The following is a 23,282-nucleotide window of genomic DNA, read 5'->3' on the forward strand; positions in this document are numbered from 1 at the left end:
ATGTAATTTCCTTCCCTTTGTTAATTGAAGATTAAAACTAAATCAAGGGGAAGCCTTCTATGAGACTACTTCCAACAACAGATGACTCAACTAGCACCTGAGAATTTGTTGTGCTTGTGTGTACTGAGGTTCTGAACTTCCTGTTTCAATAAAATACCAAACAAGTTGTGTTTCCTTTACAAATAAGCTATTACATCAAGCCTTGTTCCTATAATTTCAGTTTTTGTCTGTATTCCAACATTTTCTTTGGCAAATGTAGAAACATTCTAATTAAAGAGAAGAGAAAAACAAGCATCATTCATCATGGTAAGGATGAATGCTCAAGAGAACATCCTTACTGGTTACTTCGTTCATTCAGTTTAATTTGGCTTTTGAAGTGCACTTAATAATGACATGCTGTTCTCTGAGGTGAAACACAAGTAAAAGGGTTTTCACTAACAGTGTCTCATGAAAGCTATTAAAGGTTATAATCAATTCCGCTAATGCCATACAAACATAATGCCATCTGTGGGAAGCGATTCAAAAACAGTTTTAGAACGCCGGAATACTTGACGTACACTATTCTGCAGAGCAAAATCCACCTATTATTATAACTTGCTAAATCCTTTGACATATTACATGATTTTTTTTTTTTAATGGAAATGATCCTGAGTTTTCCTGAGCATGATGTGATACCAGAATAATAAGAATCCTTTAAAATGCCCTCTTTTCTTCATTCTCACAGTTTTTGTCAATATTTAGATTCCAGATGAAAGGCCTCTGTCTACTTCATTTGCAATTAGCATGAGAAAGACGATTTCCCATGAAAAGGTAAACACCAGACCTGCAAAAACAACATAATGTAATTGTCTGGTTAAGCCTATATATTACATCATATGTGGTTTCTTTCCTAAATTTATTTAACCACAGAATTGGAAGTGCTGATTCACCAAGGCAGAATTTCAGACTTAAAAATACACTATAACAGGAGTTATAATTAATCAGAAAAATGCTATTATGGATAATTAAAGTAACTATTGCCAAAAGGTGTCCATGTGCACATTACATCTTTGTGGAGAGCACTGCTACTTTTGCTTACCAGCCAAAGGTAATTTTTCAGGAAAATACAGTTAAAACCCCATTCACTGCTCAGGGTTGTGTTCTAGATAAATCTGGAATGCAGTAGAAGAAACATTCACTGCAGATGGTTGAAGCCAGCAGAGGATGCTGAAGACTTCTGATAATAAAAATAGCCGCTACCATATCTGCAACATCCGCCAAAGACAGCATGAAAATAGAAATAGTCCAGTTAATCCTGAAAAAAAGTCCTAAATTTCAGAAGTTATCCAACCTCCAGAAAAAAGCCAAAAAAACCCAAGAAAAAACATTGTTAATTGAACCAGTGTACCCCCTTCAGGCATCTCCTGTGTAAGTAAGCAGCAACCAGCCCAAGCCACACAGCACAGAGTATGACAGGATCAGACTATGCTACAGCTTCAAGAAGGCACATCTTCTGTTTTATAAGCATGTGCCGAGCCATACCAGAACCTCAATGGGATGGGACAAACTGAGCTTTCAAGTATTTATGCTGTTCCTATGTTATAGTTTTTCTTCTAAGTCACAATGAACTCAGCTAGGTAATGTGACATGACATAGGTTTGTGCAAAGCTTCTTAATCAACATCATTGCTTACACCTTTAATGTTAGACTAACCCCAGAATTTCCATAACACTCAATAAAATCTGACTCAGTAAGTCTGACCTTGCTTTATGCTGAAACTGCAGTTCTTCCAAACTTACTTTGATTCAGGCAGAAATCTCTGAAGCTAGTCAAAACCTAGAGAGGAACCTTTTAAGCGAATTCTTAAATGTTTATTTCCTTTGATTTTAGAGAGCTAGTATTAAACAGATTTTTTACACTGTTTTATCCAAAAAGTATTAGTTTAAAAGATACTAATTAACACTAACTATTAAAACAGCCAACAGACTACTCATGAAACTCCCCTACCTTAGGCAAACATAAATCCTGTTAAACTTCTTTCTCTACAATAGCTTTAAAAATAGTCATGCCATGCAGCAAAGGTCAGGGGAATCAGGCTTCCTGGAATCAGCTCCACAGGTAAAAGTCCCTCATGTCAACTATTTCAAGAGTCTTCTGCTTGAAATGAAGGTGATAAAGCATCTGGGCTACAAGTAAATCTGAGTGAAGTCTGACCTTTCAGCCAGATCAAGAAAAAAAGGATGGAAATATTTTTTTTGTGGAGATCGAAAAGTCCCTGGAGCAGACACTATCTTTTGTTTTGGAGTTGTACAATGTGTTAAGATGCGAAGTCCAGTTTTGTGTTCAGAGGCAAATAATGAAGAAATACTACCTTTATAATAGTAGTACACTGACTAGTGAAGTTAGGCCCTCTTTTGATTGCAGCCTCTGGGACCAACTTTAGGCAAATATTAAATAACAGTGCTTAAAAAAATATTAATTTAGATGATATTTTAAATAGTTCTGATAAATATCTTCCACATACAAGGCATAAATCATTGTAAGATAAACATGACAATGGAACTTCTTGTCTTTGAAAAAGCCTTCAAGGTCTACAACAGAATCTCATCAACACATAATAAATCACAAAGTAGTAAGAACAAGAACAGAAATATGTCTGTATAGAACTACATACACTCACAAGCACAACAAATCAAAACCAATGCAAAATAAATCAGCTGAAGTTGGAATTTGGTTCTACAACTATCTCAAGAACAAAATTTAAAATTGATGTTTTTCTGTGTGTGGTTGGAGCAAAGGTATGGCAGTTAGGAATCAAAGGAGCCTATTACAACTTCTATGCCAGTGAAAGTAAGAGAAGGAGGACAGAATCTGGCACAGATTCATGGAGTATTTTCTTCATATTAGCTGTGACTTACCTCAGCCTTGATTTTGGAGTACCAAACGCAGCAGTTAAGACCATACCTTACATGTACTTATGAAAGAATCTGAGAAGAGGAACTGTATCAGCTGAAATATATATTCTAATGCTCTCAGGAGATGAGTAAAACTCTGTAACTGAGAATTACATTCAGAAAAATATCGTGCCTACAGGCCATGATCCTGCTCTGTGATGCAGTCCTTGCGATGGACTTCAGTGTCATGTGCTCTTGCAAGAACATGATTCGAGTTGCAATACAACCTTTTGCTTATGACTAAATGAAGAAGCAGAGCAAGGAATTTGTTAAAAATAACGGAATTTAAAGTTAAATTAAATGACCAAGATTTACTTTTTCTGGAACCACTGCATGACATTGTGTTTTGAAGGAGTCACATTTATAACTAATTTTATCGCCTGGATATAGTGTACTTACAATCATGATAAACAAGAGCATTTCAACAGCTGTCTCCACTAAAGCTGTTAGACTAGAAATTTTCCTTTTCCAACATAAAGTGTCCCCACAAAGTTCCACCATATTGTGGCTTCTTCAGCTATTCCATCTAGAACTACTGTTAAATAGATTTTAGTCTTGGTACTAAAAACCCCATGAAATGTATCTGTGTCATATTATAATGATAAAAGCACATAATTCAACACATGTTTCCTCTTATAAAATGATGTTTCTTGATATACGCATTTTACTGCGCTACGTAGAAGTAGTTCTTTACAATTTCACCATTTAAATAAATTGAATGTATTTTGGACTGACAGCATTTTAACCATTACAGACAAACACTGCATATAAGCTTGATTTACTGTTATGCAATAAAATATACATAAACAGTTTCCTCCTACAAGTCTGGGGATCAAGTGAGAGCAGGATTTCTGAAGCTTTAGCTATATAGTCCATGTGGGGCTCTAATGGCTTAACCAACAAAAAATCATTTATATGCAGGAGCCACGAGGTTTTCTAGCACATACTGGTCTCAGGAAACACTTATTCTTCCACTTTGTTCCTATAAGGAAGACGGACAACTAATTCTTCTGTCACAATCAGCCATACACACAATCTAACTTTCACTCGTGAAATGCTGAACACGTACAGAGAAACCTTTTAACTGAAGGATAAAAGTATTTAGATAGCAGTGACTGAAAACAACCATGATTTTCTAGGCATTAGGATAATATACATTACTTACCCAAGGAAAAAAAAATAAAAGCTAAAAGCTGATTATTATTAGCATCAAGCACTCCTGCAAAGTGTACGTGACCATCTGCCAGCAAGCTTGTAATGAATCATACAGGCAAACACAATCACAGTGTAACATCACCAGAATAGAGAAAAAAAAAGACAAAAGCACAGAACTTAGGCTTTTGCTACCGTGGAAAAAGGACCAAAATAAAACTTTGATTGATTTTATATGATAAAACAGTTTCCCCAAATGCTGGTTTTCTAGAAGTGTGGAGTTACAGTTCAGACAATAATGTAAAAGTAGAATGTGTTACAACAGCAGCAAGACAGAAATCTACCAATGCTACATCAAAAGAACAATATAAACCTCTATTTCTCCCTAGCAATTAATACTGGATGCAAATATGACTGGGCCTTCTCTGTTTTTCTTAATGTTTATACAGTAATTTCAGCTTCCATACTCCAGGTTTTGCTTGCTCTTCTGGTGTCTTGTTATCACAGTATTTTCCATATAAGTTTCTGGAAATACGTCCTAGTGTTTCTTCTCATATAAAGATTATCTCCTCTCAAGAAACTTGGAACAAAACCCAAAAGCAAACAAACAAAAACTGCAGTTTTGGTTTATGAAATGTATTCTATGTTTATACGCAGAGAGAATTCTGGGCTGGAATCAGCCATCCTGTCAACACTTAGCGCCTTCGTTTAGCAAAAAATTTACATTCACTCATTTTTCATTTCCATATTTGTCCAAACCAGTTGAATGCAAAGAAGAAACTGGTGGCATACATTAAAATTACGAGCAAAGTAACCAATTAAAAGTTTTTATGAATGAAGTGTAGCAAGGCATCAGTATCTTATTAGTGAAATCTATGAGTCTACCATGCTGTAAGCAAGGACTACAAAGTCGTAAAAAGGAATTTCAGACACTGACTTTTATCCTGGAAAATTAGCTATGTAGCTAAATCAGAGCTTCTTTTTCCTGTACCTACTTGGGGTATCACAAACCATTTGTAAATCATTACAGGACGTGTGCTCATGTCCATAAATCATGCACATCAGCTAGAGAAGCCACACATGCAGTTGGGCATCCTTCCCAATGGGCTCTTGAGCTCTTGAGCAATGATCATATGCATCCATAAAGTCCAACAGGTTTCTGCAACTGTTTCATCTTGGCTGTTTTGTCTGAATATGCTACGTAGAACTGAAAAAACATCTTTTGGATAAAATTGGCCTTTTGACTCAGAATGCCTTTGTAAACTAACATTTAAAGGACAGAGTCCACAAAAAACTACGCTATGTCTTCCTCCTTCCAGTTTGAGCCAATTTCCCTGGTATGGAAGCAGGATGTACTTCAAGTTCTCATGTCTTCATCGGTAATAAAGGATAAAATTAGTGCCAGGCTCAACAATCTGTCTTTATTAAATAAAAATAGTCATTTGCATTCTCATCCTGAATATGTAAAGTTCCTTTCTTTCTTGTCTATAGCAATGTATCAAATGAATATAGGGATTATTCCAAGTTTCACAGATGTAAACCGGACAAACTAATACCAGTAGAGTATTAGACAGAGAAGCAGCACATGATATGCAAAAAGAGATGGCCTGGTAGGTAGTTTGTGCCATCATAAAAAACATGATAAATGAAGGTAGATATTCTCAGGATTCCCCCTGATAGACTGAGAGTTGAAGTGCATTAGCCTGTACATTATAAAATTTCTACCTGAAGCCATTACAGCAAGTTTTAGTAAGTGAAAACTGTATGCAACGGTGGACTGCATTGTGCTCCTGCAGGCAAGACACTCAATTCCAGTTTAAGTTGATGTTTTCAATAGCATCAAAGGTACTGAGAGGATTGCTTCTCACTAGGTGTAATAAATACACACACGCCAATAAAGAGAGGCTGAACAATATTAGATGTATAAACAAGTCAAGGAATAAGTCTCAAAAGCGATGTCAAATCTGTAGAATTCTATCAGTTTTTACTCTCACATTTTAGAAATGTGAAAAAAGGCCTTATAAGACATTTTAGAGGAATTCACATGTCCAAGACTGTTAACTGAACCATCCAAAAGTCTGGCTTCCAAAATTATGCTCAGGACAAAATTATGTTTATTTATTTGCTATCTTCCATCGCCATTTGCAGAATAACATTTTTCAGGCTTCTGCAAACATTTCCCCTAAATTTAACTTTTCATTCATTCTTAATCTAATTAGTTCAGTTGTGTATGTAACAGACCAAAATGGCTGAGTAACATAAGTACTGGCAACACTGATATGCCTCAAAACAAGGTAGCATTTGCTTTTTGCTCCAAAACTGTTGAGAAAATTTATAACAGCTCACTTCAGCTTTCAAACGTAACCTAAAGTACCCAGGTACATAACATTAAAAAGCTCTTATCATTTTCCATGTTTATGGATCAGAGACACATGGTTACCTAAAGATGCAAAGATACTAGAATTTTTTGAAGCCTTGAAGCCTATATTGAGCATTACTTTTGAAAATGTCATTCACTTCTGAACATTAAACTTTTCCAAGTTTTAAACATAAGTTATTAGTCTAGAAAGTACACAACACATGACTGTTCCATCTCAGACATTGTTAAAAGTGGACTATAACAGCTGAGACCGGAGCAGAATAGAAATATTAAAAACAGAATAAGGATTTAATAATCATTTATTCCTCTGGTTTCGTTCTCTTGCCTGTATCTTTTCTTTCAGCTGGACTTGGCAGATGTCCCACATAACAGGGGATGTCCTGTATTACACAGTCAAGTGTTGTGTCTCATATGAAAAGCGTATGGGAAATGGCTTTGCACATATTTTCATAGAAACCTGACTGTTTTCAGATGCCTAGTAAACTCGAAAAATGACAGTGCATGCGTGGGCAAAACCTGCACATACAGCCAGTGCCGTATCAACTACAGTGTATCTGTTGTCGATGTGCAGAGCTGTTACGCAGTCCCAAACTGTCCTGAATTTCAACATTTACACAACTCTATTTTAATAAAAGAAGATTAAGGGAAGAAAAAAAAACCAAACCAACAAACAAAATCCACTCAGAAGATATCCTAAGAAATCCTTTCTCCCATATTTCTAATGCTGAATACCTTAATTTCTGTCTTCTGTTCATTAAAATTACTTCATTCCTCCAGCTGTAATATGGGGCAATACTTAAGAACCCATCTTCCACTTCATTTTTTGGAAATAGATGCCTTATTCTGACATGGAAGAGCCAGCAAAGATATGGAATTCAATGAATGAGTATTTAATGAATTTACAAACATTGAGAAACCAATGAAGGGGAACCAAGTTTCACTTACTGTAAACCCTGATTCTTATTTGGACTGGCTGCAAAAGCCAATATTTCAGCTAGCGGTGACACCCCTTGAAAATACTTCCAGTTGTTTAACTTGTCCAGTGAATGTTTGGTAAGAAATCTGTATCTTTAGAAAAAATCCTCACAATGTAAAGTTAATATAAATGGCAACTGCTTGAGGATTCACATGTTCTGGCTTACTTTTAAAATACACTTGTATTTCAAATAAAGACAGTTCTTGGCCACTGCTCATGTCATTAACAGCTTTACAAGTCTTGGGCCACCATCCTCTGTGAGCAGAAACAGGGTATCTGCAGATTATAATAATGGAGAACAGACCCATGTTTTGTTTACTTCAGCAGCTTCTGACCACTGTGCATGCTTAGACGTGGCAGAAAAAGGTTCTGGTTGATACTTGAAAAGCCTTCTGAGAGGCCCACAGTTTACCCTTAAAGCATCACTTTTTTTCTTAGTCCTCCAGGCTATCAGTTTACTGAAATTGCTGTCCTAAAAGTGTCTGTTATTTTTATTAGGTGTACTGCAATCTAAAATTGTGAGCCAGCACTTAGGTTAGACATAGGTAAGTAGAGATTTTCTCCACCCTATTGCAGAACCAGCAAGTTACAATATATGAATACAAAGGAGCCTGCTTCAGATAGAATAAATGAGCCACAACAGAGGTTTTAAAAGTCAGAAACAAATCTGTCTCAAGTTAATAAAAATGAAGAGCAGCCTGATTTTGATGTAGATTTTATGGCTTGCTGTGTTCGTGGTGTATATGGAGTGTGTTTTAAAAGTTATTAATTTTAAACATGTTTCAATAAGTATTATTTAAAAAAATAGGACAAACAAAAGTAGCAATTAAGCTACTGATATTTAAGAATAATTTGTCTGGTTGTAAACATCTGTTAGACAAGCAGGTTTCCATGTGGGCAATAACAGTCTATGAAGCACAGTCTCTGATGCTTTTAGTAAATCCATTAACTGTATTCTTTTGCATGTTACTAGTAGAATTAATAATATAAAATTAAGTTGTTCCAATATTGCAATGTAATCCAAGCCCATAATAATTTTGAATATTAAAGCCTCTGCTTCATCATACTGCAATGATTGTATTTAGCAGTTTGCAGGCATTAATATTAACTTGTGGCTGTTAAGTTTAATTTTATGGCTATGAGAAAATACAAGAATTATTTCAAATATATGAATTGCATTTTTTATACTCTGAAGAGATATTTTTTTTCTATAAGCACTTTTCACATGAGGTCCAACATAAACATTTTTCTTTCTTTCAGCAAGTGATGAGTTTTAATGAGAGAAATCAAGAGATGAAAAAGCTTACTAGGTCACTTAATTCTTACTGCTGCAAGGACACAATCTTCCTTTACATATTTCTATGTTTTGCCCATCTATATTGAATTACTCATGCAACAGGGATTCCACTGCTTCTCATGAGAGGCTTTTCTACAGCCTCATAGATCTTAGCCTCAGAAAATATTTTTTTAGATTTGGTGTGAAATTAAAACAAACTCTAGGCCATGACTCCTAACCATCTCCCTGCCTGCTGTAGGCTTGCCTGAAGTACTTCACAGCTGGCTGAAAACTCAGTCTGTTGCTAGCCCATACTTCCTTACCATGGGCTGCAATGGAGTTCTAAAACAGGCACTGCTTCAGCATTTCAACTGAGACTCACCAGAGTTTAGTGCTTTTAACATTGAAAAATGTGCCTACAACATAAAATAACTGTCTTTCCAGAGTGAATAATCTATTGTGATACAATTTCTTGGTGGACTGTTTTTTAATCAATTCAAGTGAATCCATTACTGAGATAAGAGTCAAAACAATAAAGTTTGGATATAAGAATCTAGAAATTGTAATTAAATGAAACGATACTGATAATATACTAACAACAGCAAGCAGTTTGAGACAATGAAACACATCTGAAATGTGGGACAGCTATCACTTCTTTCCATATGTCAAACAAGAATTTTTAGCAAAAGACAAGAAATTGGGTGGTTTTATCCTCAGTCATCACCTTCTGCAGAAAAGTGGTTTGCAAAAGGCTCCTGGCTTTCCCATGCCATTTACAGCAGTAAGGTTTTTATAACAAGAATAAAGCCAGCATTTGTACTATTTAGTGAACTTCATGACATTCATTTTGCCAGCCTTCAGGTGCTTTCATCTGAGCTTGTTACACAGTCAGAGAGAAATCTCTCTGACTCTCCAAGGAAACCTTGGGTGACATGATCTTTCTATTTTATCAAAGGCCACCTGGACACTCTATGCAAGGATACAATCTTCAGTAATAGAAAGGGAAAATATTCTAGGCTGGCCAAGTTAGGACGTATTCTTCCAATTGTTATGGCATCTTCTAGTAAATACTTTGACTTTAATGTCTGTGGGTTTGTTCTTAAAAATGATACTTGAGTGGGAAAACAGGCAAAGAAAGGCAGAAATTAGTAGAATAACATCAGCTGATCAATAATTTGGTGAATTAGAAGTAAAATTATTTATGTTCAAAAAAATGCCATTCATTGGGCATTGCTATTGATAACACCATACAGGCTACAGATGAAACAGTAACAACTGATAATATATAATTTAACACTAAAGGTGATTAGATATTCAAAATAGAATTTGATCACAGATTTGACTGAAGATACTAACGTAAAAATCAAGTGAGAACATACAACTACAAGCAAGACCTTCTACAATGAAGTTTAAACTGAAGCTAGTAAGCTACACTTGAACTCTTTGCCAGGATTTGTAAGTATAGGTCAGTTTGGATGTGGATAGCCTGAATGGGGATTAACTTTCAAACAATATGGACAGTAACAGTCCTCAAATTTCCTGTACATGTATTTATAGTGGGACAAAATAAAGATTTTCAAAGATTTCAATTTTCTCTGTGTAGTGAAACTACACAACGAATAGTTCAGGTTTAGATACAGTGGAAGACTGGCAAGAGAAATTTCTAATTGTTTTGTGTTGAGAAGAAAATATACTATTTTAATGATAAGATACTCATAAGAGATTTGATCTTCTGTATACATTCCGCTGGAGATGGATGATTATCTTTCCAGCAAATGATTTATTTGGAGAGATAAAGAACAGACTGTTATGCAGCCGGTGAGGTACTTATGTTAATATTTACACAGCAGTAGGAGTTTTGCTAGATGGTTGTGTGGAGGCAAGGAGTCCAAACTCAAAGGAGCCCTAATCTTAGTATCAGTATGCAGGTAATCTTTCTCCTGTCCCATCACAGCTCCTGATGCCTCGCTAACCAGGAAAAAAATACTTCAGTTCCTTCCTTTGCTCGTGCAGCAGTAAGACCAATGATAAAAAGAATGCTCAGTTTTTGTGGCAGAATCAGCAAGAGGGCAGGAACTGTTTTTGAGAACAATTACTGAACTATGCTTATTAGTACTGAAAAAAGTAAAGATTTATCTTTATGGAGTACAGAAATAGTTTACAGTTGCTCTGTCCTCTTCAAATTACACACCCATAATACAGTTCAACAAATATGAATATATGAAAATATGCTGCAAATATTTTTGTTGCACTCTCCATAAAAAGGTTAGTGTATGTACTGTATTTTTTTCTTGAGGGAAACAGATGTCAGGAACTAGGTACCTTACTGTTGCCATAAATGTCCTCTCTCTCTCTGAAAGCCTTGTTTATTCCTCTTACACAGTTTCTCACTTCCTTTTCATTCTCTCTTTGACATCAGTTTATCTTTGAATTCAGATTCTTAACTTGAACATGCTCTTCGGAAGTATGACATGCTGTTATTATCAAGTAAGTGTGCTATTACCAGATGAGAGAACCTTCCGCTAACCTGAATGACTGCTTACAAGAGGAAGGGTTTAAATCACAGGGGCTGGAGTGATTTGTAAGGCTAGATTACCATCAACTGCTTAAAAATACATTCCTTTAAACAAACGGCATATGCATTTTTCTTTAAGATGTCAGTAAGGCAGATTTCTCATTTTCCAAAAGCCTTCTGGATTCTTTCAGTCTGCTGCCTTTTCGCATCAACATAATATAACATTCACATAATACTACAGAAGTCAAAACCCTAAGTAAAGATTTTAGGTTTAAGTTGTCCAAGTGCATAGAACTAATTAAAAAGACATTTTTCAAAGAGCACATAAACAGTATATGAGCATGTAGAGTAAGAATATAAATTTTTTCAACTATAATTTGATAATGAAGAGTAAATGTGCATGTACTATGGAAACAATTTGTTAAAACAGGTTTTAAAGGCTTTACTGGAGCTAGTTGCTACACATTAGCATGCAAGTTATTTCATTCTGTTTCAAACCAATGATAACCTGTTTTAACAAGTGCTGTATTATGTTTTCCCCAGTACAGGAGATAGACAGGGCACAGCACTTGACACTGACAAAGATATTCAGCAGTCCAGTTGTAAGGTCCTTAACATTAGCAGTAATTTCCATGTTAATTTTTAACTCATGCTATTTGAGTTTAAGATGTAATTGCACTTGTTACCAGCTGAAGTTTGCTGTCATCACGTAACCCTGAAGTGAATCAGCATAGCCTTTGGGCACTTTAGACAAACAATATAAAAACGTTAAGGAGGAAGGACACATAGCAACTATTCTTCATAATCCTGGAACTCACTTCCTACTTCTTACGTAGATGATTGCTAAGATTAAAGTAACAGTCATTATTAAAAAATGCTCACAGTGAAAGAAACTTTGACCTTGACAGGCTTGAGAGATGGGCCAGTGCAAACCTCATGAAGTTCAACACAGTCATGTGCAAGGTCCTATATCTGTGTTGGAGCAATCCCAGGCACAGCTACAGGCTGGGCAGATAAATCATTCAGAGCAGCCCTGTGGAGAAGGACTTGGGTGATTCTATGAAATATCTGTAAAAGTGTAATCTATACAAATAATGTATGTGGATATCTAAGAAGCTTCTCACAGTGGATGAATGAAGCTCCTATTTGTAGGACAGATGGTAGTTTAGAATCATAGAATCATGGATGGTCAGGGTTGGAAAGGACCTTACGATCATCTAGTTCTAATCCCCCTGCCATGGCCAGGGATGCCTCCCACTAGACCAGGTTGCTCAAAACCCCATTCATCTGTATTCTACTTTAGATATCCCTTGAAACTTTGGATTGATAAAGGCAATCACTCTAAAGTAATGGAACAGTAAAAAACTAAGACACGTTTTAATTTAGGAAGGTTATGAAACATAGAACTGATAATGACAGGAGTTTCAAAAAACATTCATTCCTGTTATCCTTACTGCTCAAGATGTGATATCTTAAAGTCCCAATCTAAATTAACATTATATTTTATGTACAGTGGCATATACAACATACTAAGCACATACATACATATAAAGACGTATATACATACATATATATAAAAGTATGTATATAAAAAATATGATTTCTTTTAATGTTAGTGAAAAAGCATTGAGCAGACATTATATAACCAAATTAGGATATCAAAATAAGTATGTAAGTGTAAAATATGGTCATGTTGTCAGACTAACTGAGAAAAGGCATCCCAAGTTTAACTAAGACAGTCCAAGAAAGCAAATCCAGTCAGTGCCTACAAAGTAAGCAAAGAAACTGACGTATTTGGTAGGAGAGTTTCCAAAAATGAAAACAAATTAGAAACAATTAAGTAAATAGTCTACTTGTCTGAGGCAGAACTAACATAATAAGCTTCATAAGCAAGAAACATTTCAGATGTTATGGAGGAGCCAGACAGAACATGTTACAAACTTCAATACGTTGATGATGAGGATCAACGGAGGAATTCTAGAGATTATGAAAGTATTGCATCAAAATAAAATACCAAAGAAATAAAGAGATTAAACATAATCTGCAGATTATAGATTTAAATGCATCGAAGGATGGTGGCAGTATCAACTGTGAAAGACAGGGCCTAGTATGCAAGCATTTCCAAGGGAATATAAGTAATCTGGTTTTGGCTGCATTGTGCTTCCACTAATGGCCTGACATCTAGGAAAAATACCGTGTACTGAAATGATGGATTGGATGTTACAAGGCAAGATGGGAACAAACAGACTGAGTCACCAAGACAGGCTGGTAACTGAAATTTTCAGTGGATCAGATTATTGACCTCTTGTCCCTTCAGCAAACCTACAATGTGAGAATTACTGGGTAAATGCCCTCCCTGGAAAGGAAGGGCACTCAAAGGAGACGTGAGGGAATGTCAGAGATGGAACATACAGATGAGTATGAATTCACAAGATGTTACACCAGATGTTTTGAGTGATTAGAAATAAGCAGCAACTGAGAAAGTGAGTGGAATCCTGAAGTCATGAGAGACTGGTTGGAGAAGTTTAGAATGAATAAAAAGGATAATAGGCAAATGGTGGGGAAAGGAGGAATGATTGGTAACATATTACCACTAATTTTAGAAGTGCTAAAGAACTGAACTATGGGTCTTGATGAAAAAAATGTTTTGTCTTATTGGAAAACATAATAAACTGGCACTCCTCTCTTTCAAAGAGAGTGTAAGATCACAAACTGGTAAGATTTTCAGCAGACTAGAAATCTAGTAGGTTCCAAAATACTGTTCCCTGTTTTTTAAGTTATGGGTTCCTGAGTCTTGTCCTTGTTGACATTTGTTCCTCAGAAACATGCTATAATAGTCCCAGTGAAAGAAAATAGTTTGAAGCCAGCAAATGAAACTACCATAAACTAATATTAAAGTACCAGGAACCAAAGGTGGGGACTTAACACTGAAAATGTGAGGAATTTAAATAGCAGGAATATATAAAATACTTCATTAATTCTGTTTCAGCTAATTTTTCATCTCAGATTTGATGTTTCATCTCAGATTGAAGTTCTATATTCTCATATGGAATTTTCATTTATATATGTAGATCAAATATCCCTATAAGAATGCAGCACCAAAACCTACTTGTTTACATTGTTCTGCTTTTATTTTGCACATATTTTATTACATATTTTTCCCTTGCTAAAACAAGAAAACTGCTGAAACAAGAACTTGCTTATCTACTAAATCAACATCTTGAAAGTTTTAGGTGGCAAGGTCTGCAGATAGCAGACTGAAGCCAAGACAACATTTTCTTACATTACCACAAAAACTTTTATACTTCCTTTTCTATCAGAGATCTCACAAGATCTCTGTGTTTTCCTGACAAACAGAAGCTGTGCAGCTGTAAGTAAAATGATAATTGGAAAGATAACGTTAGTATTATTCAGGCATCTCTCTCAAAGCAGCTTAGTCATATGCTGTATGGAATAAAAACAGGATTGGCTGAGTAAGGGAATTTACTGTTTCCCAGGAAAGGAAATTGCCTGCAACACATCTGGCAAAACGTTCTAAGTGCTTAGTTTTGACAAAATATATATTTCAGCTCTTCTTATAAGGTGAGCGCTGTAGAGTGGGTATCTTCTTTCTAAAAAGGGAAAGATCCAATTTGTACTTTAAATATACCAAGCCACTATTTGCTATTTTATGTCAAATACTATATACTGAGCTATGAAGCAAGCAGGAGACCACAGGCTAAGCAGTGATATTTGAGTTTGCAGTATAAATGTATCATGAATGCAAACACAACACTCCATATAGGCAGCAGAGATAAAAGATGAAGAGAACCAAGAACATGAGAAAAAACACCGAAAGGAAGCAAGTGGGCTGAACTATAATTTTTTACTCAGTTTCATACTGGCATGTATAAGATTCCATGCCAAATTATTTAAATTCCTTCCTATTTCAACACATCTAACAATGAGATGTTCCTTCTCATAACTGCTGTGAGACACATCTTTGTCATTCAGCTTTTCTGCAATAAGCCCTGCCCTGCAAGCAGACTTGTTATTATGCCTCTGAGGCTCAGTAAAAAGGCTGTATGCAGGCATCTTCCTTCCTCTTCGTTCAGTTTTCAAGGACAAAAATGTATTTAACTTGCCTTACTTTTCACACCAGATTTCTAAATTTAGATATTACTACTTTCTTTCCCCCTGAACTCTGACTGGCTTTGACTCCCTGGGGAGGCAGACAAGACCACTTCCTCCTCCACAGCTGGGAAAGTTGCTCCCAGAGGGATAGAAAGGGTGAAGGTTCTCAATCAAATGCTCAAATAGATGCACCAAACATGGCACTGTCCTGTAGTGAAGGGTTAAAGAGATATATATTTATTTTGCTGGCAAGGTGAACGTTCACTGTCTTTCCTGGGCAGTGGGAAAGAGCGCTTCATTAAAGCAATATGAGTCCATTGGACCCAGATGGGGAAACAGCATAATCCTCTCTGTTATGAGTATGCGTGTGTGTTGGAGGTTATTGCCCCTACAGCCTGGAACTATTGAGGAAAAGCTGGGGAAAACATTACCATGGTGAACCTCGAGGTGTTACTACAAGGGCTAGATGAGAAGCATGGCTGAGCAGCTAACTTGTGGTGCCTGCTGTGCTGGTAAAGGTCTTAGGTTAGTTATTTGTTGTCACTTCTCAGAATTATACCTGCATTTTCCATACCTTTTACCCAAACAGCGGACAGCTGCCATAGCAACTGGCCATTCATTCATTCATTCATTCATTCAAAGAGAGAAAAACGAAAAACAACAAAACAAACCCAACACAAAAAAACAAACCCAGCCAAAAAAACAGTAAAAGGTGAACTAGTTTCTCTTTACAGTATTCATACAGCCACAGTTCTCCCTAGTGGAGGTCCAAGATACAGCAAGCCTTGCTTAGGCAGGCTCCAAGTTCAGTCTTGCTGCTGGCCCCATTAAGACTCAAGGGCCTCCCGGGGTCATGCATTGGACTTTCCTAAAGGAAAACAGACTCTAGTTCAAACCTTTAGAGACACTTGTCTCCCTCAAAACCCAGCAGAACTGAGCGGCCAGATTATGTTGGTGATCTGACTCACTGGTGTGGCATACAGATGGCAAGCTTCATAGTAATTCAGAAACTATTAATTTAGTCAAGCCTTTCATGGATATTCTGTCTAACGAATTCTCAGCATCTTTTAAATCTTTTATTTATGTACAGTCCCTTGAGTAGAAGGGGTAGAAGTCTAATAATTAAAAATAAAACTGCACTGGTGAGTCTCAACTTTTAATATCTAACGAAAGGATTTAAAAAACCCATTAAAATATAGTCAGAAAAAAAATAGTATTACCCTCTAGTTCTTCCCCATTAGGAGATAGATACTTTCAGGGCTACAGCAGTCTCATTTTCAGCACTACTCTATTGAGGGCTCTATTATCTGGGGGGCTAGCAGTGAGAGAAAAGAAAGCAGGGACCAGACCAATTTAAGAAGTACAAGTTGCAACAGGAAATTCTCATTTAAGTCAGCAAATCAATGAAAAATACTCAGATAACAGAAAAAAAGAATCTGAATGTTTAGTTAGATTCCCAGAAATACACAGTCTGGTGTATAAATCTAATCCTACGTGCCGTCTTCATTGTATAATAGTAGGTTTCTCAACTACCTTGCAAAAGACTGTTATTCACATGGATTTAAACATTCTTTCAAAGACTTCAATACATGGGAAAGGAGAAAAGCTTTTGAAACTTCTTTTAACAATGCAGGTAGCTGTCACATTGATTTGTTTTGCTATTGCAGCACAAAGTTGAAGGGATGGCGAATGCATAATTTATATACCAAACATATAAATTTCGTAGAAAATAATCTTGACTGTATCCCAAGTTCCAAACATATTCCTCCATTTCCTCTGCTGGATGGATGAACAATGGCAGATGAATACTCCACAGGAAAAAAATCTGACAAATTGGTTCGACAGGTCACAGTCCAAGTATAATTAAAAAGAACCTTTCTGGAAGTCTCCAAAATTGTAGAGATTTTCCCTTCCAGAGTCAACTACATAAAGAAATCCCAACAGCTTCCAACACTTTAAGGCATGCATTTTAGCTGCTATAAGCATTTTTTGACAACCTCTGAACACAACTCCCATGATTCAAAAGGAAAAGCCACATTAATACACTGTATGAAATATAGCAAGTTGTGTAAGAAAGTCTGTCATAAAAGAGGCATGCTGAGGCACGCTGGGATTCTCCTCATGTAAGAGAAACTTTGGTCTGTAATTCATGCTAGCTTGACTAGCATGGCATTCCCTTTGTTTGTTTTAATTAAGAAAAATCTATAGCTTCCAGATCCAGACCTAGGGAAACTCTCAGGCAGTTTGCCTTCAGGAGTCAGTATCCTATTGTGCTAGTTTCAGAAGACATTTTCTAAAGCAGAGAAGTAAACTTCTCCAAAATTTCAGTGGAAACAACTCTTTCCCAGGGTTTGGTAAATGGGTTAGTAATTTTCCGCTTTTCCAAGACCACTGATCATTGCAGAGAACATGGGAGTGGGATGTAGGGGGGGGGAAGCTTCCTTTTACTTCTACACATCCTTTTTAAACACCTACTTTATTAGAGTTTCCCTCACCTTTTACAGGTATTTCCCACTTCCAAGGGCACAGAACTACACTTAGCGAGAGCTGGAAGCATAACCGCTGCTCACCCATGCCACCTCCTGAGGCAGGCCTTGCAGCCACAGCGTCTGGATAGTTCTTCCCTCTTCCAGTCCCAGCTGCCTTGCCATTTGTATGTCTTGTTAACGCTAGCACTTCCAAAGCTAGCCATTTAATACAGACAAAAAAGCCTTAAGAAAAAGAGGGATTGAGAACGCTTAACTCCTGAAAGCCATGACTAAAATAGAGTATTCATCTCAGCGACTGAGTAAAACACAACGTCTGTGCTTAACTGAAACTTTTTAATTAACCCCCCTGTGTTGTTCTCTTTGAAAGGACATGCCCAAGTCTGCTTTTGTATACTTAGGACAGTGCCTCTCTCTCCAATTACACAACGCATTAAACACAAATGAAATTACGCCTTAGTTCAGTACATTACAAATAAAATACAATCTTGAAGAAGAACAAACAAGTCCAGGAACTTTTTTAAAACTTTTTTTTTTTTTTTTTTGGGGGGGGGGGGGGGTGGGGGTGGCTTAGAGCGTGTTTAAAGATGGTTACTCCCCACAGATAATTTACAAGCATAGTTGGAGGCAATCGGGACTGATTGCTCTGTCTAGGAAATTCCTAATTGGAGCCGTGCTGCAGGAATTCGCAGGGGTCCTGTCCTGCCGGCTCCTCCCTGGGGTTTCCTCTCGCCCCGCGCCGCCTCGCGCAGCCCCCGCGCCCCATCGCTCTTCCCTGCAGCCCACAGTGCCAGTGTTCCCCCCCCCCCCCCCGCCCGGCAGGAAGGCCCCGGCGAAGGCGGGAGGAGGAGCAGCTCCGCTCCACATGCCTGCCTGCTCTTATCAACTTATCCTATAAGGGAAGGGAAGCGATCGATTCGGGCACCGAGGCCGTGACATCCTGGCACGGGCGAGGAGGAGCCAGGCTTACGGCTGGCGAGCCCGGCGGCCGGATCCGCCAGCAGCGAGGGGAGGAGGGGGCGGCGAAGACCTTTGCTTTCCGCATCTGACAGCTCGGGGCACGGCGGCCGGGAGAAGCCGGGACGTTTCCAGCTCGGAGGGTAGAAAAGCCCAGCCCGCCCCCTTGACGGCACATGGCAGCAGGGCGCTCGGTTTCAGCGCAGGTTAACTAGGTCCGTGCTCCCGTAGCGCCCCGCAGCACTAGGTTTGCTGGGCTACCGCAGGGATTAAAATGCAGCTGGCTCCTTACTTCTTTTGGGGCTGCAGTATTTTCTTAGCTTCAGGATACAACTCCTTTAGTAAGAGCATGGAGACGATGGGCAAGAAGCAGTACCAGGTCCAGCATGGGTCATGCAGCTATACCTTCCTTTTGCCTGAGACGGACAACTGCCGGTCTTCGACTTCTTATGTGTCCAATGCCGTGCAAAGGGATGCACCTTTAGACTATGATGATTCAGTTCAAAGACTGCAACTACTTGAAAACATCATGGAAAACAACACTCAGTGGCTAATGAAGGTAGGATAACACTATTTTTATCTTGTTATCTACTTCATTGTGGTTTTTTTTTTCCCCCTGTTTCTACATTCACAAAATGCATTAGCTAAAATAAACTTCTGAACTACCTCAGTCAGAAAGTTTGAGAACATAGTTTTACTGACTAGAAGGGAAAAGAGGACTGCACTGCTCTGCAGAGCCTGTGCCTTAAAGTTTCTCATTACATTTGGGTTGCCTGGACAAACAGTAATTCCATAGGCAGACTGGGAGCACGTCTGACATTTCTGACATGAAAGAACCACTACTAATTTATAATTAACTGATGAGGCCTATTTTATCTCTCTTTAAAGAAGACAGAATGCACCTTTATCAAAGGCATGTTTGAAGAATGTTATTTGAAACATGATTTCTAAACTGGCATGCAGAAATCAACATATTGGGTCCCACAGATAAAGAACTGTAATTCTAACTAAAGACTGGAAGTCTGACTTGCAGTGAAATGAGCCCAGTAAAGTGATGGAATTTCAAGAAAGTTCATTAGCGGATATCCTTTGCATCCTGTAACATTTCCACTCAAATACACAATATTGAAGGGAAAAATATTCTGGAAAAGGTGTTACAGATGCCACATAGCTTCCTTTAATGCAACTCTATTGCAACTAAGGGAAAATGACATGTTTATTGCCAAAGTGGAAACATTTGTAAAACTATGTCTGAAACAGTAGAAAAAAATTTATACTGCATACATTGTTAATATTACTGGAGAATAAACCTGATCACTATTCCACATTTTATAGATAGCACTTTGATTCTAAATGCTATATGGTTCAATAGGTTTTAAGAAACCTTTGTTTCACTGATACCTGAGAAAGCTTGAAAATATAGCTTAATGGCATGGGAAATTTATGAGTGTTTATGTTTCATACCAATATGCTCATCTTCTAAGCAATAACTATTTTGAGGACTTAACTGGGTGGTTGACATAGTACCTCCAAATAAGTGCTCCAGTGATGTCATAAGGGCTTTTTCATAAAGAAAAATACATTTGTTGCTAACGGAGAGAATTTGCAATTCTCTGCAACCAGTAGCCACTTCTTATATGACTATAAAATGATTTTGCATTAGGGTTCACCTCTCTCATGAGTTACAAAGTTACAGAACTAGCAAGATATAACCAAAGAAACCTGCTGGCGAATTTGTATAAGAAACAGAAGTCTCACTGTAAAGCAGAAAGCACAGGGTTTTCATCCACCTGAAGATGAATCTTGAAGCTTAAATTCAAAAGGCATACACTTGAAGGCTGAAGTGTGACCTATATTTATGGGTTTAGGATGCTTAATTTAGACACCCAAAAAATGACAGATCAGTGGCTTTTGTTTTTTTAATCTCACAGGCAAACATACTTCCCTCCACATACTTACTTACCTTTCTACTTACCAATTTACAATGCTCACTGTTGTAAAGACCAACATTAACAGATGTGTAATGCAGGATGAAAACCACACAAAGTAAAGCCGTCTAATCTACACAGCTGCTAAGCAATTTCCTAATATAAATAATGAAATCACACACAAGACTCCAGTGCTAAATGCCTCTTAAGTAGACAAACACAGTATCATAAGTGGCATCAGGTAAACAGAAACCAGTAAGCAAATTCCAGCATCCTTATTTAGTAAAAGCTATGCCTTTTCCTGTCAGTCCCTGGGAAATCAGTTACAAGAGGAATAGGATAACTATATCTAATTCATTCTTTGGGCAATCAAAAGGCATGATTCTGTTTTACTAGACAGAGAAATGTTTCTTTTATTTGAGCAAAGATTTCCAAAGAAGACATTTTAGAATAGCCTGTTTTGTTTTGTTTTTTTTTTCCCCTTGCTCTTTCTTCCACAGCTAAACATCCTGTGAAATAACTGCTGTTTGCCTTTTTCACTATTTTAACACCTGCTCTTTATGTCATCTGTTTTGTTCACAAAGAGACTCCAACAAAAGTAGCTTTTCCTCAGATTTGCTTTGCTAGAGACACCTGGTCTGCAAATGAAGATGAAAAGCAAACAATAACCTTTAAAGTTGCTTACAGAGTTTACTTGCTGTTTTTTTAAGGTCACTAATACACATTCCTAGGTTCGTATTTCAGCTATGATGCTGGGTTAGTCAAGGCAGAGCAAAAAAGTCTGTTTACTTAGTTTTCATACTGTGTCGAAGGTGTAATATGTTTGATTTAAAAAATGAAATTAATTTCTCAGCAACTGCACAAAAAACTGCTTTAGGTTTTACTTCTTTTAAAAGTTAGTTTTTGCTGATTTAAGAGGCAGCACCTCTTTTCTTTTGAATTTGTGTAAAAAAAGAAAATTACTAACTTTTAGTGTAAATTAACCTTGAAAAGTTGTTCCTGAAGTCCTGCACATCTCCACACATTTTTACACTCCTCCCCCTCTCCAGCCTTTAATTCGTCAGCTGGAGGAAACATTCTGTTTCTGAATGAACACTAGGCTGTATGAATGGAACAGCATGGGAAGTGTGCACTTCAGCTGGTTAATGGGCAAACACAATGGGAAGAGAATGAGTTACAGGTCCAGGTTCTCTTCTCATCTGCTCCTGTATAGAGAGCAGAGGACTTTGTTCTACTATTGCCACAACGTGCTGCTTCATGAAAACACATTTTTTTTGTCTGAACTGTATTAATACCTTATGCCACTGCTGTATGTACCACACCTAAAACTGGAGAATGCCTTTTCAAAAGTAGATTATATATAAAAGTATTCAGACGGAATACTAGAACAAACCACCGTTCCACCTAATCCAGTGTTTAGCAGTAAGCCAGTAAGTGATGGTGTAGAGCAAAAGCCAAAACCCTAGATCAAGTGTGCAGCAATATACCTGAAATTAACCTGAAATTCTTTTACTTTCCCTACCTTGGGATCAATTTGTATACTGAATTGTAAGATTTTTTTCTAATGTGTGTCTATGCATGAAGAATAAGCCTCTCAGTAATAAGATTTTCAGTTATTTTGAGAGGATAACAGATTCATATACAGCTGAGATACAAGACTGGAAATGTTAAATGTAGATGGATGTTGGCTATTATACTTCGGATTTCTTTTTTTAATATAAAAAACAACATCAGGTTTTCAGATATTCCCAGAAGACAGGCAAGTCCCTTAAGTTCCACAATTAAACAAATATCTCTCTGAATTAATGGCAGCTTTACCATTTGGATCATGGCAGCTCTGCTCAAGGAACTGCATTTTGTCAGGTATTAAGACATCGAAATAACTGAATGCTGACTTGAATTTAATTCTTAGTACATAAACTAGATTCTGACTCAGGAAATATGACTCTGTCCAAAGTAATAGTGTAAAAGAAAGAGGTCATATTTTCTTCATCTTTCCTGTTACAAACAGCTGAAAACAATGTGTGATTCAAATTGATTATAGCATACAGAATATAGGTAATTTATTTGTAGTTTATCTGCAGATCAAAAGACTAGAAAATAAAAGTCTGTGCCAGGAGTCAACATTTAAACCTGAGAACTTCATCCTGAAAGCAGACTAGGAGAGGGGATACTTTGCTGATAGGGATGCAGTATGTTTGGATACTCTCAGAATTGAGACTTGTTTTCCCTTGTCTTGATATCCTGGAAGCTAAAAACCCTTTATCACTTTGAAATGTGTTTCTTCCCTAAGCACAACAAAGTCAGATATTTTAAGATGTATGGGAATGAATGCTTATAATTTTTGATGAGCAATTACCAGTGAAAGCTTATAATTATTGTCATACTTGTACTGAACTTTGTATCTCAAATATGACAAGATATTCTGACATGCTGTCATCCAAAAACATCTGCACACAATGGGCAAGGACAAATATATTGTACAGTGCTGGATTTTGAAATACGCAAGAGATGATTCTGACTCAAGCTGCATTCCTTTCTTAAGTAATGCATCTGTTTTTACTTA

General features: G+C 37.1%; 2 protein-coding genes across 7 annotated transcripts in view; one reads left to right on the forward strand and one right to left on the reverse strand.

Moving 5' to 3' along the window:
• MCPH1 (microcephalin 1) overlaps positions 1-23,282 on the reverse strand; it is a 122,543-nt gene that overhangs the window by 16,520 nt on the left and 82,741 nt on the right. The gene's annotated exons all lie outside the window — the stretch shown is intronic.
• ANGPT2 (angiopoietin 2) overlaps positions 18,927-23,282 on the forward strand; it is a 38,821-nt gene continuing 34,465 nt past the window's right edge. For both annotated transcript variants that reach the window (XM_061460653.1, XM_061460655.1), the window contains exon 1: positions 18,927-19,347. In XM_061460653.1, coding sequence (XP_061316637.1) covers positions 19,063-19,347 — 285 coding nt within the window. In that variant the 5' untranslated portion in view covers positions 18,927-19,062. The remainder of the gene's footprint in view (positions 19,348-23,282) is intronic.

This window comes from Pezoporus flaviventris, unplaced genomic scaffold (assembly GCF_033815535.1).
Source record: "Pezoporus flaviventris isolate CSIRO_AGI_PZ_B2104156 unplaced genomic scaffold, CSIRO_AGI_Pfla_v1 ptg000031l, whole genome shotgun sequence".
Taxonomy (NCBI): domain Eukaryota; kingdom Metazoa; phylum Chordata; class Aves; order Psittaciformes; family Psittacidae; genus Pezoporus; species Pezoporus flaviventris.